Genomic DNA, 12,787 nt, shown 5'->3' with positions numbered 1-12,787 from the left:
AATTTAAAATAATGAGACCCTCCTGGGCCAACGTCCTTGCATGCAATAAAAGGGTGTGGACTAATTGCAGAATCAGAGATTCCCCCCCCCCCTTCATTTTGCCTCACTTTGATTGGTGGATTGGTACTTTAAATAAAGGTTTCTGATCTTCCCTGAAATGAAAGGCCCAGAGCAAGTCCCAAGCACAGTGCAGAAAAAAGTTTCATCTTTTCTTAGAGCAGTCTTGGTTGGCAACACAAGGCCCTGAGCGCACGGTGAATGTCAGAATCTAAGGTAAAATGTGATTTAATGATTTTTATGTTTCCTGTCAGCTCTCTTTTTCTACTTCCAGACAGCTGTTGCAAACAAGATTTATCTCCAGTGACAGACAGCAGCTGAATAACTGCTTATCAGAAACCACTAGTGTGTTCCAGAGCAGACATGGCTCTTGCCTACTACCAATCCAGTTGAGCAAAGAAAAACATATCTGTAGATTTTATTTCTTGTTATTTGTGAATATTGTCTTTTGTCCCTAGTGTAGAAAAGTATTAAGATGTAAAAGAAAAAAATATATTATAAAATGACTGCTCAGTGAATTACATCTTAAGTGTTTTTCAGAATTTGTTCTAGACATTAAATGAAATACAACCACTGAAAATCTTTTCTAGATCAAAATTTTACTTAAGAAGTGGAATTTTTTTTACTCGTAAATTATTGCACAAAATGGAACATAGCATTTATAAAAGAATATCCATGGAGGCTGCTGCTGCATGTTCATTTAGGTTATAAGTGTCCATTGATCCCAGAAATGCTAAATACAAATCAATTGCTTAGCAGTATTTAGATTTTCAGTAATTTGTTTCTGAACTCAGTTGTTTCAGAAGAGCAGAGGCTTTGGCTTATTTCTAAATTTGTCTTTGTAACCATTCTCAAGCAAGACTTCATCTGCTTTCTTTTTCCATCACAATTGTGTTTTAGATTCCGCTTTTCAAGATGAAGGGCCTGATCTTGCTCCTGTGCCTCCTGGGAACAAGTTTTGCAGTGCCGGTGAGTCAGTCCGCTAGCAGGCGCCCTGTAAGGAGCCCCTTGCTGATGCACACCAGGTAGCAATGAAGGGACGTTGGCTGGGAGCTCAGACAGAGAGACGCAACTCCTGATCAGCCAAAACACACAGTGGCCCACATGGCTGCCTAATCATATGAGAGTAATGTCATACACTTTTAGTATTGCAAATAATATTTAAAATATTGCCATAAAACTTCTAAATCTCATCCTATTCATTTACAGTGAAAAGACCTAGGCAAACAATTATATTATCAGATTCTTGCTATCATTTTGAAATTGAAATGTAGGGAGATTTTTTTTCTGAAAAAATAAGGCACATTCTCTTAATTTTTAAGAAGCACATTAGCCAAATGACTAGAGTTGCAATACGAAGGCAGGTAACTTCATTAAAGCTTGTAATTAACAAAGTCAGCTCAGCGGGGTGATACTGTGTGACTAAATCAAAACATGTTATATAAAGGAGGCTAATTGGATCCACTCCTGATCCACTCTGTCATGTAATAATGTCACACAAATGTAATCCTTTGAGCCCTGAACTACTCCAGCAAATAGCAGGTGATTTTGTCAACCCAAAGACATTTTTCAGCTATTAAATGCATTCAGCAAATATGAGGGTCACCAAAATGGCTATGGAAATTTGATTATGAAAAAAACTATGCATGGAATTTCAAATTTTGACTCAAAATAAGCTCACTGTTTATTTCTGCTTTCCTACTAACATTTAAAGTGCCTTTATATATGCTGAACAGCAGTGTGTATCTCCCCAGCAGTGTTTGTGTCCTGGAGACCTGATAGTAAATAAGATACGGTCTCTTATCCTCAGAAGCGCATGGTTGACCTCAAATTCACTTTTGATTATTCTCTTTCCTTAAGAGGAAGGCTCTTGGAGTTTCCTAAATATTTTTGGAGAACAAGGATGAAAACTTTCCACAATTAATAACATTATTTCTGGTCCAGCATGCAAGACGCACCATCCTAGCTCACTTGTGTATGATACTGACATTGAGGTCAGCATTAGTTATCCATCATCCTTCTATTACATTCCCATTCTGACCCCCTATTGGTCTACATCTGACTCAGGCCCGCTGTGAGAAACAGGACAATCATTTATGATTGTCAACTGACTGTCCATCAATTCCAAGGCTTTTTTAAATCTACACTGGGGACTATATCCTATGTCTATTTCTACTCAAGTGAATATTGTTACTTCACAAGTGGGGATAGGTGGAAAATGGAGTATACTTTGTCCTGTAGTTGCATCTCCAAGTTTTGGTGTTTGTACGTTGACCAAAGGGAAAAAGTAAGGCTCTATGCTCACAGTCCACTGAAATTTGCAATGGCCTGTTGAAAACTTACACAAGCCACACACACACTGGTCCTGTCCATACAATCTCTTTCTCCATCCAGAATGTTTGTGACATACTTTCAATGTTTTTGCCTCTATTCATGTCCAACACTGAATTACTTGAAGAAATTTGCACCATGGTTCAGAAAGTAAGACTTAACTTACAGGAGAAATCATAAAGGTGAAAGAACAACAGATGGAATTCCTGAACTACTTACCCATAAAGGAAGAAATAATCTCAGCACATTAGCAGACATCTTATAGATACTTGTGGTATGAATTGAGGAAGAAGGCATCCAACTCTCCGCCTTTATGTAATGAGAATATCCAAAGAACAAGAAACTGTCAAAATCTAATTTGCACATATTTCTACTCCTCATTTCTCATGCCATCCGCTTAAATGTGTAGACTATGTTAACAAGGATTGGTTAAATTTTTTAATCTAGTTGTAAACATTTTTAAACAGGTTTTAAAAGATCACAAGAAGTTTAGTAGTACAGTACTTGGTGCTCTTTTAAGAAAAACTATAACTTTGACATGGTCTCAAAGAAAAGCAAAGATCATTGGGTTTTTACATGAAGATGAAGAATTGTTGAAGCCTGACAAAAACTAGGCAAGTCAGTTTTACACTCAGTTTTTCTGAACACTTGATCCCACACCACAGCATAAATCCAAGGCATATGGTTTTACATTCTGTTGCTTTACACAACTTTCCATTATACATAACTTTAAGAGTCAAACTTTGTTTTTAAAGCAGCAGAGCATTAAGATTCAGAGGATAAATGTTCATGTAGGAGCCAAATTACTAAATACAACTTGAATTCTCCCAAATAACTTACATATTTCTTCATGTAGCCCAAAAGCTAGAGTAACTTGGATACTAAAGCAATGAGGTAGTACCACAGCTGACCCTTCTCCACTGGGGTAGCTGGGCATTCCCAGGCCTCCAATAAGGAGGCTTCACCAAACACAACTCTATACTATTCTTATTTTCTTTTAGGCATTTCCTCAGCAACCTGGGACACCGGGCATGGCTAGTCTGAGTCTTGAGGTATGTATTGCCAAAGACTTTACATACAATCCTTCCATCAATATGCTTCTCTTAAGGGAGAAACCTGATAACTTGTCCTAGACCCAAGTCTAGCAGTTCTAGGGAAGTCAATAACACGTACGGAACTTTGTCTTGCATCTCTTCTGTAATTTTTTAATTGAATATGGTTTAATTGAATTGAAAAATAGCAGTCCCTCGCCTACCTGTTCATTTCCCCCTAAATAACCAGAGCATGGCTAGCCTAAAGTCTCCATAGTGGATGGCAAAGACCCAGCTGTCTTAGCTGTTACCTTCTGCCCCCCAAGGTGCATATTCACCAGAAAGCTGGACTCAGAGGTCAAGCTGAAACTCCACCTAGGCACCCTGATGCAGGATGCTGGCATCCTAAGCATCCTAACCACTGCGCCAAACACCTGACCCTTCCACAATTTTAAACACTTGGATTTTTTAAGCTTTAGACTATAATCTCCCTGTGAATCAAAGAAATCCTAATAATAGCTAATGTTCACTAAATATACTTTAATATAATGGCTACATAAGCTAAAATACAGTTCTCTGTAATCACAGATGATTTATATTCCTACTGATTATAGTAACTTATATGATAAACTCTCAAGAATATACACCTATACAAAATTCAACGGCTTACAAGTGCAAAGTGTTAGCACTGGCCATAACAGCACCTGCATAACCCTAATGTTGTATTTATCTTACAGAAATTCTCAAAAATAACATATTTTACCCAGATACCTCAGCAAAATAGTAGCTGCGATGGTATCAACAAAATCTCAGCGTGGAAAAATATGAGATTAAAAATGGGTTACGAGACCTAGCAAATTTTCATTCTCTCATGACCATCTAACGTCACTTAGTATAAGCATGGGTCTCTTGTTTGTTCCACATGAAATCTAATTTCAATGAGTTTTCTTTTTACTTTCAAGTTAAAACCTAATCTGAAGCACTCTAAATTTCTTCCCATTAAAAAAAATTGAGCTGACAGTTGAAATAGCACTATCTTTGATCATCTGTCCATCCACTTACCGTTTCTTCCAGTGTATTTTATATTTACTATTTTGAAAGCTTTTCTTGTTTGAGATGGAGATTGATTTGGGTTTTCTGTCTATTCCTTACTGAGCTTGGTGCAAGACTGAACAAATTAAATCGGAGAAAAGAGTTAGCAAAGCAACGCCCTCTTAAAACACATTTACATTTCAGTTGATAGCTATTTGCTTATGTTTAAATGTTATGCCAATTAAATGACATTTTTATCCTTTAATAAATGATAAAGTCAAGCTTATTAATAACAGGAAAAACAATAAAACAAAGGCAGAACCGCACTGATTGCTTCTTTTCAGTAATGATTTATACCTGCTCCAGATGTATTAAATCGTCTCAGCCCAAACTTTGTGCTGATAATGTCACATTACAACAAATCAGTGATCTTAGAAGGAACACACATGAGGAATAGTAACCTACCTTTTTTTTTTCTTTACAGACAATGAGACAGTTGGGAAGTCTGCAGGGGTTAAACGCACTTTCTCAGGTAATCCTATATCCAAAGATTTCTTACAAGTATTAGTAGCACTGATGGTCATAAAATCAGCAGCAGCACTGTGGTTTATAAACGTGTTTGTGAACAGAAAGTAGCCTCACATTGAAAAAAAAATAAATAAGTGACTGAAGGCCCTGAGCAATGGCTCAGTGATTAAATCCTAGCCTTGCTAGTGCCAGGATTCCATGTGGGCGCTGGTTCATGTCCTGGCTGCTCCACTTGCCTTCCAGCTCCCGGCTTGTGGCCTGGGAAGGCAGTAGAGAATGGGCCAAAACCTTGGGACCCTGCACCCGCAATGGAGACCTAAAAGAAGCTTCTTGGCTCCCTGGCTTCAGATTGGCTTAACTCCAGCCGTTGCAGTCACTTGAGGAGTGATACAGTGGACAGAGGAAACGTCTGTATTTCCTTCTCTCTGTGTATCTGCCTTGGTAAAGAAAATAAATAAATGTGTAAGAAGAAAGAAAAGAAGAAAGAGAGAGAGAGAGAGAGAGAGAGAGAGAGAGAGAGAGAGAGAAAGAAAGAAAGAAAGAAAGAAAGAAAGAAAGAGAGAGAGAAGCAAAGAGAGAGAGAAGGGGGGAGGAAGGGGAAAAGGAAAGGGACTGACCCAGGATGGAACAATAAAGATACCAAAGGAAAAAATAACAAAAAAAACTCTAACAAAAAAAAATTATTTCTTGCTTATCAATTTTATTATATGACCCAAAATACAAGGTATTGGAAAGCCAAACCTCAAACACAGTAATGGGACCATTGTACCATGGCTCAGAATGAAATTTGATTCTGTGGAAGAAATTTACCTAGTGATTTTCATTAACCAGCAATGCTTTAACTGTGTGTGATTATTTTTTTTAATATTTAAATGTCGGTGTATCTTTTCACTCTATGTCCTTAGCTTTCTAAATTTGGCCAATTTGGAAAATCACTTAATTCCTTGTGGCTGCATGGTCTTCTCCCACCACCTTCCTCCTTCCCATGGATGAGGCCAAGGGAGCAGGAAACTCAACAGGTAAGTTAATTGCATAAGAGTGTTCAAACTTTACCAATCAAAATCTTTCCATACTTGCCTTCTCTTAAGCTATAATGTACTAGGAATACACAAGTCCCAGCAACTAGGAAAAAAAATCCTAGTATGAAATAAAGCATTCAGTACATAAGAAAATTCTTTGAATCATTTGCATACCTATTTCAAGTAGAGAAAAATACAAAGATATCAATAACAACAGATAAGCAATTCATAGAAAAGGAAGTGATATAAAGTAGGTTTTAATCTTAGTTAATATTCCCTTATTAATTACTTAAAGGCTAATTTCAAATGATGATATGCATCCTACTAAAACACAATGAATCCTCCATAAATCAGTGTAACCATCCATTAACCACTAGTTAATAGGTTCCAATCAAGCACTTCAATCAAACTGAGGCTTAGGGCTGAAAGCAAAATAGCTCAAAGGATCATGAAATGTCATGACTGGTAAACAACTTGAAACAGTGTGTTTCAGGCTAATAAATTGTGATGAATATTATAGGAGTTTAGGGATCTGCCAGAGGAAAGGTTTGAAACAGAACGGAGCCAGTGTGAGACTCTGGCACAGGTCTCAGGGATTTTTAAGCAACCCGCAGGCCATTCACAGTTCACCATGAATAATTGCTAAAAGAAGCAGTAAAACAGTGATTTTCACAGGAGCTTCTAATTCTGCACAGTCTTCCGCAAAAGGAGCATTATCCACCAGGCTACATGTAGTAGGAGAAGAAACCATGTTCATGGCAACTATGTCATCATCTAAAGAATTATTTCCAAAGTGAATTCTGCTGCAGGAATTGGTGTTGTACTCAACTTCTCTCAATCCTTTTCGTGACTCAAAAACATAAGTACCTACCACATGCCAGGCCCTTGTTGGGAAGTGCATGGGCTACAAAGATGAATAAAACACATTATTCTCAGTTCACTTGGGGGGGTGAGGGGAGCAACGATTCATTAAAAAAAAATCAACTCAGTGAAACAAAGATACATTCAAGAAGCTACTTGAACACAGAGGAAGAAATGAGTCATTCCACCAGAAATTCAGGGAACTTCTTGTCGTCATGGACAGTGGTGGGCCCAAAGGGGGTAGAGGAGGCAGACACACACAAAAGCTCCCCCCAACAACACTGACTCAAGAAAATCAGTGCTTCCTGGGCACAGCAGGTGAGATGCCACTTGAGATTGTGGGTTTGAGTTCTATCTCAGCTTCCAATCCAGCCTTCCTGCCAACGCACATCCTGGGACACTGGAGATGAGGGCTCATAAATGCACTTGGGTCCTTGCCACCCATATTGGAGTCCCAGATGGAATCCCTGGCTCCTGATTTCAGGATGACTCATCCCCAGCTGTCACCGGCACTTAGGGGAGTGCAGCAGCAATTGAAGACACTCGATCGCTGTCTTGCTCTCTCATTCCCACCCTCATCCCTCATCCCTTGCCTTTCAAATAAATGACAATAAGTAGTAGAAAGAAAATTAATGCGTGTGATGGAAGCACTGCTTCCAGACAAGTCCCTCAGCCTCCCTTCCAGAAAGAAAAGTACCTAAGTCCTTTTGCTTTAGAAATTCTAGGCACCACAGCTCCATGAACCATCACTTCCTGACCTTCTTTTCAAATTTCTCTGCAGTATGAATATTCTTTGCCTGTGCATCCCCCACCTCTCCCATCACAGCCATCCCTGCCGCCTCCACAGCCAGGAATGAAATCCTTCCTCCAGCCAACTGTTGCGCCAGCCATCCAGGGCACACCCCGCAAGGGAGGGCCTCAGCATCCGATGCACCCGGGACAGCTGCCCTTGAAGGATGGAGAAGTGCCAGAGATTGAACAGCAGGTGGCGCCATCAGAGAAGCCCCCAAATCCTGAGGTAATTCCCTTCCCGGAAGTCAAGTTAGGATCACCTAGCAATCCAACCAAAGAGAACCTGGAAAGCACATTTAGTATCTGTGCTGTCAAAGTGATTACTGTAGGTGCACATTTAAAGAATCATAGCCTTAAAGCATAATGTACAAAAATACAGATACATACTTGGTAAGCCCTTCCTGTTCAGGATTTAGTTTTGGAGTAGAATAGAGTCATTTCTATCTTGCCATCAAAGACAGGGCACAGATCCCCACAGGTCACACAGCCAGAAAACTTGCTACCTGAGTTGCAAAGATGAAAGCTTCTGAGAAAAATAAGACAGCCCAAAGAGACATCACCAGGCTTCCTACCAGTGTGTGTGTGTATGTGTGTGTGTGTGTGTGTGTGTGTTTACAGTGTTGAAATGTTGCATGTAGGAATTGATCCCTCATCACAAGCAGGATTCCAAGCTGTTGTCTCTGAGTGACTACAACCATACAGAATCCCTTGTGATAACGTAGACAGCAGAGCACTAAGCATAGAAGTATACAGCTGGAGTGTTGCAGGCACATAACATCCTCCCCCAGAGCATGTTGGCAATAATCATTCAAAGACACACATTATCATCATTTTAAACAGAAGATGGACTTATAGGTTAGCTTGCCCAGGCTTACACAAAAACAAAAGCACAAAAACTAAGTGACAACACTAAGACTGAAGCCAATCAAGAACCATCCAGTGCTAAAATGCGTGACTTTTCACTCTCTAAGAGCCAAATAGCAAATCTGGGATGGGCAGCCCTGAGCACCTGCAGGTGCTCTGGACTTATGCAGAGACGCACTGAGAACTCCTGGGTTTTACCCCGAAAGACTATAAAATGACACAAAATAGAGACTCAACTTAGAAAGCCTTTTTTACATAATGGTTACAAGTGTGTATTTTGCTCATTTTGTCTATTTTGACTGGTAACTTTATTGTTTATCTGTACCATAGCTCCCAGCAATGGATTTTGCTGGCCCACAAGTTCCAACTGTAAGTACAACTCTCAATGAGACTTTATTGGGGGAGGAAGGGTAAGAATGTCTCCACATTCAAAAACTGGAGTGAAATGCTTGAATATTCCCATTTATCCATGAGTATCAAATCTAATAGGTTCCTTTGTTGTTTAATATCAGATTTGACATTGATCCACCTGAAACTGTGTTTCAATAACTCAGGAATTACTATAATAATGGCTATTTTCCCCAAATGAATAACTCATTTTGGTTTCTACCATTTACAGGTGTTCCAAATAGCCCGCTTGATACCTCGGGGACCACTGCCACAAAACAGACACACTGCGGTAAGTTGTTTCTTGTTTTAATACCCCTCTATTTTTAATTTATTAAAACTTTCCTCTTCATTAAATGCATTTTGTGATCATTATCGTACTTTATTTAGCTTTATCCAGGTATGTTTTACATGTCCTATGGAGCAAATCAAATGGTAAGTCTATATTTCATAAAACGTATCACTTTTTAATGAATGTTTACTTAAGAACTAAAGTTATAAAATTCAGATCCCACATAAAAGATTTCAAATAAATATTATCTGAATGCCTACATTTGCAACTGAAATAAAAAGAGGCATAGTTCCCTCTACGTTTGGACTACTCTGCCAGATACACACACACACACAAAGGGGTTAAAGAAAAAGTAAATTTTAAATCTGAATTATCCAAGTTGGCCACACTAATTCACTAACAACTCAATTCTCTGGTTTGCTCTGCCTCTGGGAAAGCATTAATATTAAAGTTTGACAGAGAGCCAAATGACTTTTAACCTTATCTTGAGTAGATAAGAAGGTAAATAGAAGGCAACTGGTTCATAATATGATGCAATATTTCTCTCTGAACAGAATGCCCCTGCCAGACTTGGCATCATGAGTTCAGAAGAAATGCCCGTAAGTAATGTCTTCTAGCTCTTCTTAAAATAGTAGCCAGGGAAGGGCAGTCCCAGATGATTGGCTGTAAGCTGACTGGTTGCAATTACAGCCAAATGGGCACAGGGTTCAGGTTTTTCCACTCCAAATCACTATCCAAAATTACATCACGGTTCCTAAGTGATGAGTATCAATGAGCATAGGATTTCCACCCATTCTTTGTGTTTTTGTGGAGGAGCCACCGCTCCTGAAAGGCCATCTACACTGAGCATGAACATTTCAAACCAAAAAAGACACACGCAGTTCATACTGAGCTCCAAGACCTTAAAGTCCCACTGCTCTATACCACACTCAGAAACAATACAATGTATCTCCACTCCAAAACTGAAAGATCAAAAAGGAAAAGAAAAAGATGATAGGATAATAGTATTGTCCTCAAGGAGATACAGACTTACAATGAAGAATATAAGTAAAAAGCGTAAAATGTCAAATTAATGGAATAAGGGTATTGACTGTTTTACTAGACGGAAAGAGGAAAAAAGGATGGGAATTAGCTTTGCCATGGGATTTACAGTGTCCTCCATGAAGGAGGTCATGTGAGGGCTGAGACTCAGTAGAGACAGGCTAGGGTAGAAAGGAAAAGTATTGTTTCTATACAACATGCACAGAACTGGCAGAAAATTCAAAATAAGTGTTGACTACCACCTGGTAATGTTAATTATGTATACTCTGCCTCATTCCCCCAATACAGTCCACTCCTGAAAAAAAATCACCAAAAAAAAATTGTTGGTAATCATAAGTATTACCAACAATTGAAGGCAGGATTTCAGATGAGAACAAATAGCAAAGAAGTCAGATTGCAGACGTGCACGTCACACAGCCATGCTCAACAGCTGCAAACAGCCCCAAAGTGGGGGGTGCATATGGCTGACAACAAAGGTAGAGAAACACTACCAGCTCTCCTGTTCTATCTGTCCACAAGAAGAGAAGACTAGCTCCTCCACAGAAGTCAAGCCTTTTCTTATAGTTTGCTTTTTAAAAAGCTCTTATATAGGGCTCATTCCATTTGGGAGATACTGCCAAAATGCATTGACAAGACCCTTCAAAACATCCCACAACAAATGCGGTTACAAAGTTCAGGTTTTGTTGGATTCATGATAGTAGTTCCTATTACAAGCACCTGTTATTTTCTTAAAATTCAAGTCAAACTAGCTGCACTAATATCTTTCTTTTGCCCTGGATCCCCATTGCCATTCTTCTAGTTAGGTGTGGTGAAAGGTCTCAAGCTCCCTTTCAGATCAGTGGCCTTCTACCCAGATAGGTGCAGAATCCTCTCTGTTATATTTCAAAGCTACTTCAGTGTGAAATGTGCTTACATAAAGCTCTCAGTCAACTCTGTGCTATCAGTTCTTTGTAGATTCTTGACGAAAATGACAGGATATAATAGCCTATGATGACAATATCTTGGGTTTTTTTTTTCCAGGGAGAAGGAGGAGGACCAATGGGCTACGGAGCCATATTCCCAAGATTCGGAGGCATCAGGCAAAGCCTTGGTGAAATGCCCCGCAACCCTGCCATGGGTGGGGATTTTACCCTGGAGTTTGACACCCCAGGGGCTGCAACCAAAGGTCCTGAGAAGGGAGAAGGAGGCACACAAGACTCTCCCATGCCGGAGACCAATCCATCCAATCCAGCAAACCCAGGGCTCCTTCAAGAGATAGCACATGGCGCTCACGCGGGCCTCCTGGCTTTCCCTAAGGACCATGTTCCCAGCCTGGCAATGGGCCCTGCAGGGCAGAGGATGGGACCCCCCCGGGTCACCCCCTCACCTGCTGGTCCACTGGCAAACCCTGAAGTAGCTGAAGTGTATGATATGTATGGCCCTGATATGACCACACCCCTGGGTTTCCAGGAAGAATCAACCACGGATACCCCAATGACCCCAAACACTCAGGAAATACCCATGCTGGGCAACAAAGATCAGCAGCCCCAGATCATGCGTGATGTGTGGCGCTTCCCAGAGCCCTGATGGGCCTGAAGGCCCTGAGATCACAGCTACTTCCTATATGCATAAGCTGCCCAGCCTTGTCCCTATAGTATACCTTTTTGCTAAAACACTTATTACCCTTCTGCAGCAAAGGCATTAAACACACAAAGCATGTACTAATAAATACAAGTGGCTAGAAATAGTGTAGGTCCCCTTCTTGCTGTCCTCTTGCTGAAATAAAATGTGTTGACTGTGATATAAAAGCATGATTGATAACATCAGAGTAATCTAAAAGTCTCAGCATTTGATAATCATTGCTTCTTAGCTGTTTTGGTCATTATAGAATTCCTTGTATTAGCCTCATACTTTGATATCCAGGAAGCATAGCCATGCTTTCTTCTCTAAGCAAAACACATACTCAGAATTCTAAACTATTTCATTTAAACTTTATTAAGTGAGAATTGGTGGTAAGATCCTGGGTTTGGTTTATTGGATTTAAAATTCTCATTTGTAGATTATTTTATTAATCTAGTAAAAAAAAACAAATCTAGCCTATTTTAAATAAAGGATTGTTCTCACTGAAAATAATCAGGAATTAAATGCTTATTATTTATAAACATTTAGCAATTAAGTAAAGCACACTCAACCATTACACCTGTAACTGTTAGTTTATTCAATCCATGCATTCTTTCAACTGGAAATTTGCTAAATATCAACCTACAGCCTTACCTATTAAGCAAGATGTCAGGGATATTGTCTCTTCCTTCAAAGTTAGCAATGGACAAGACTGACAAACACATTAACAATCTTAATAATGACAGAACTCACCATTCTAGGTGTAGCTCTGTTATTCACAGCTATTAAAACACTGCAGAACATGAGCGGTCCTCAAAATTCTCATGAAAATATGTGATATGAGAAACCGCATAAATTTAAATTTTTTTGCACTTAAATAAACATCTTTTATTCTCCTTTCCACAAATCTTTCAAAGTTTTGTCAATCCTTAACACATGTGAAAAGTGTTATG

At 39.4% G+C, this 12,787-nt stretch overlaps 1 protein-coding gene across 2 annotated transcripts; it reads left to right on the top strand.

Annotated features, from left to right (window-relative positions):
* The first annotated feature begins 258 nt into the window (after positions 1 to 258).
* AMBN (ameloblastin) lies at positions 259 to 12,165 on the top strand. Of its 2 annotated transcripts, none has more exons than XM_058666730.1 (11): positions 259 to 273; positions 958 to 1,026; positions 3,390 to 3,440; positions 4,936 to 4,983; positions 5,885 to 5,998; positions 7,686 to 7,877; positions 8,846 to 8,884; positions 9,135 to 9,194; positions 9,293 to 9,337; positions 9,749 to 9,793; positions 11,256 to 12,165. In XM_058666730.1, exons 1-11 carry the CDS (start codon positions 259 to 261, stop codon positions 11,799 to 11,801), a joined length of 1,224 nt encoding a protein of 407 aa, XP_058522713.1. In that variant the 3' UTR covers positions 11,802 to 12,165. The 2 variants fall into 2 exon arrangements, with proteins under 2 accessions (XP_058522713.1, XP_058522712.1); XM_058666729.1 differs by having other exon boundaries at positions 7,641 to 7,877.
* The last annotated feature ends 622 nt before the right edge of the window (positions 12,166 to 12,787 follow it).

The sequence above is a fragment of the Ochotona princeps genome, chromosome 7, assembly GCF_030435755.1.
Source record: "Ochotona princeps isolate mOchPri1 chromosome 7, mOchPri1.hap1, whole genome shotgun sequence".
Lineage (NCBI taxonomy): Eukaryota > Metazoa > Chordata > Mammalia > Lagomorpha > Ochotonidae > Ochotona > Ochotona princeps.
This window is presented reverse-complemented; position numbering and strand designations above follow the sequence as displayed.

Excerpts from the sequence above, each read along its gene's own strand:
- AMBN (XM_058666729.1), top strand. Across the intron at positions 7,878-8,845 it reads AGAAGCCCCCAAATCCTGAG|CTCCCAGCAATGGATTTTGC; the intron begins GTAATTCCCTTC and ends TCTGTACCATAG. Across the intron at positions 9,195-9,292 it reads CACAAAACAGACACACTGCG|CTTTATCCAGGTATGTTTTA; the intron begins GTAAGTTGTTTC and ends TACTTTATTTAG.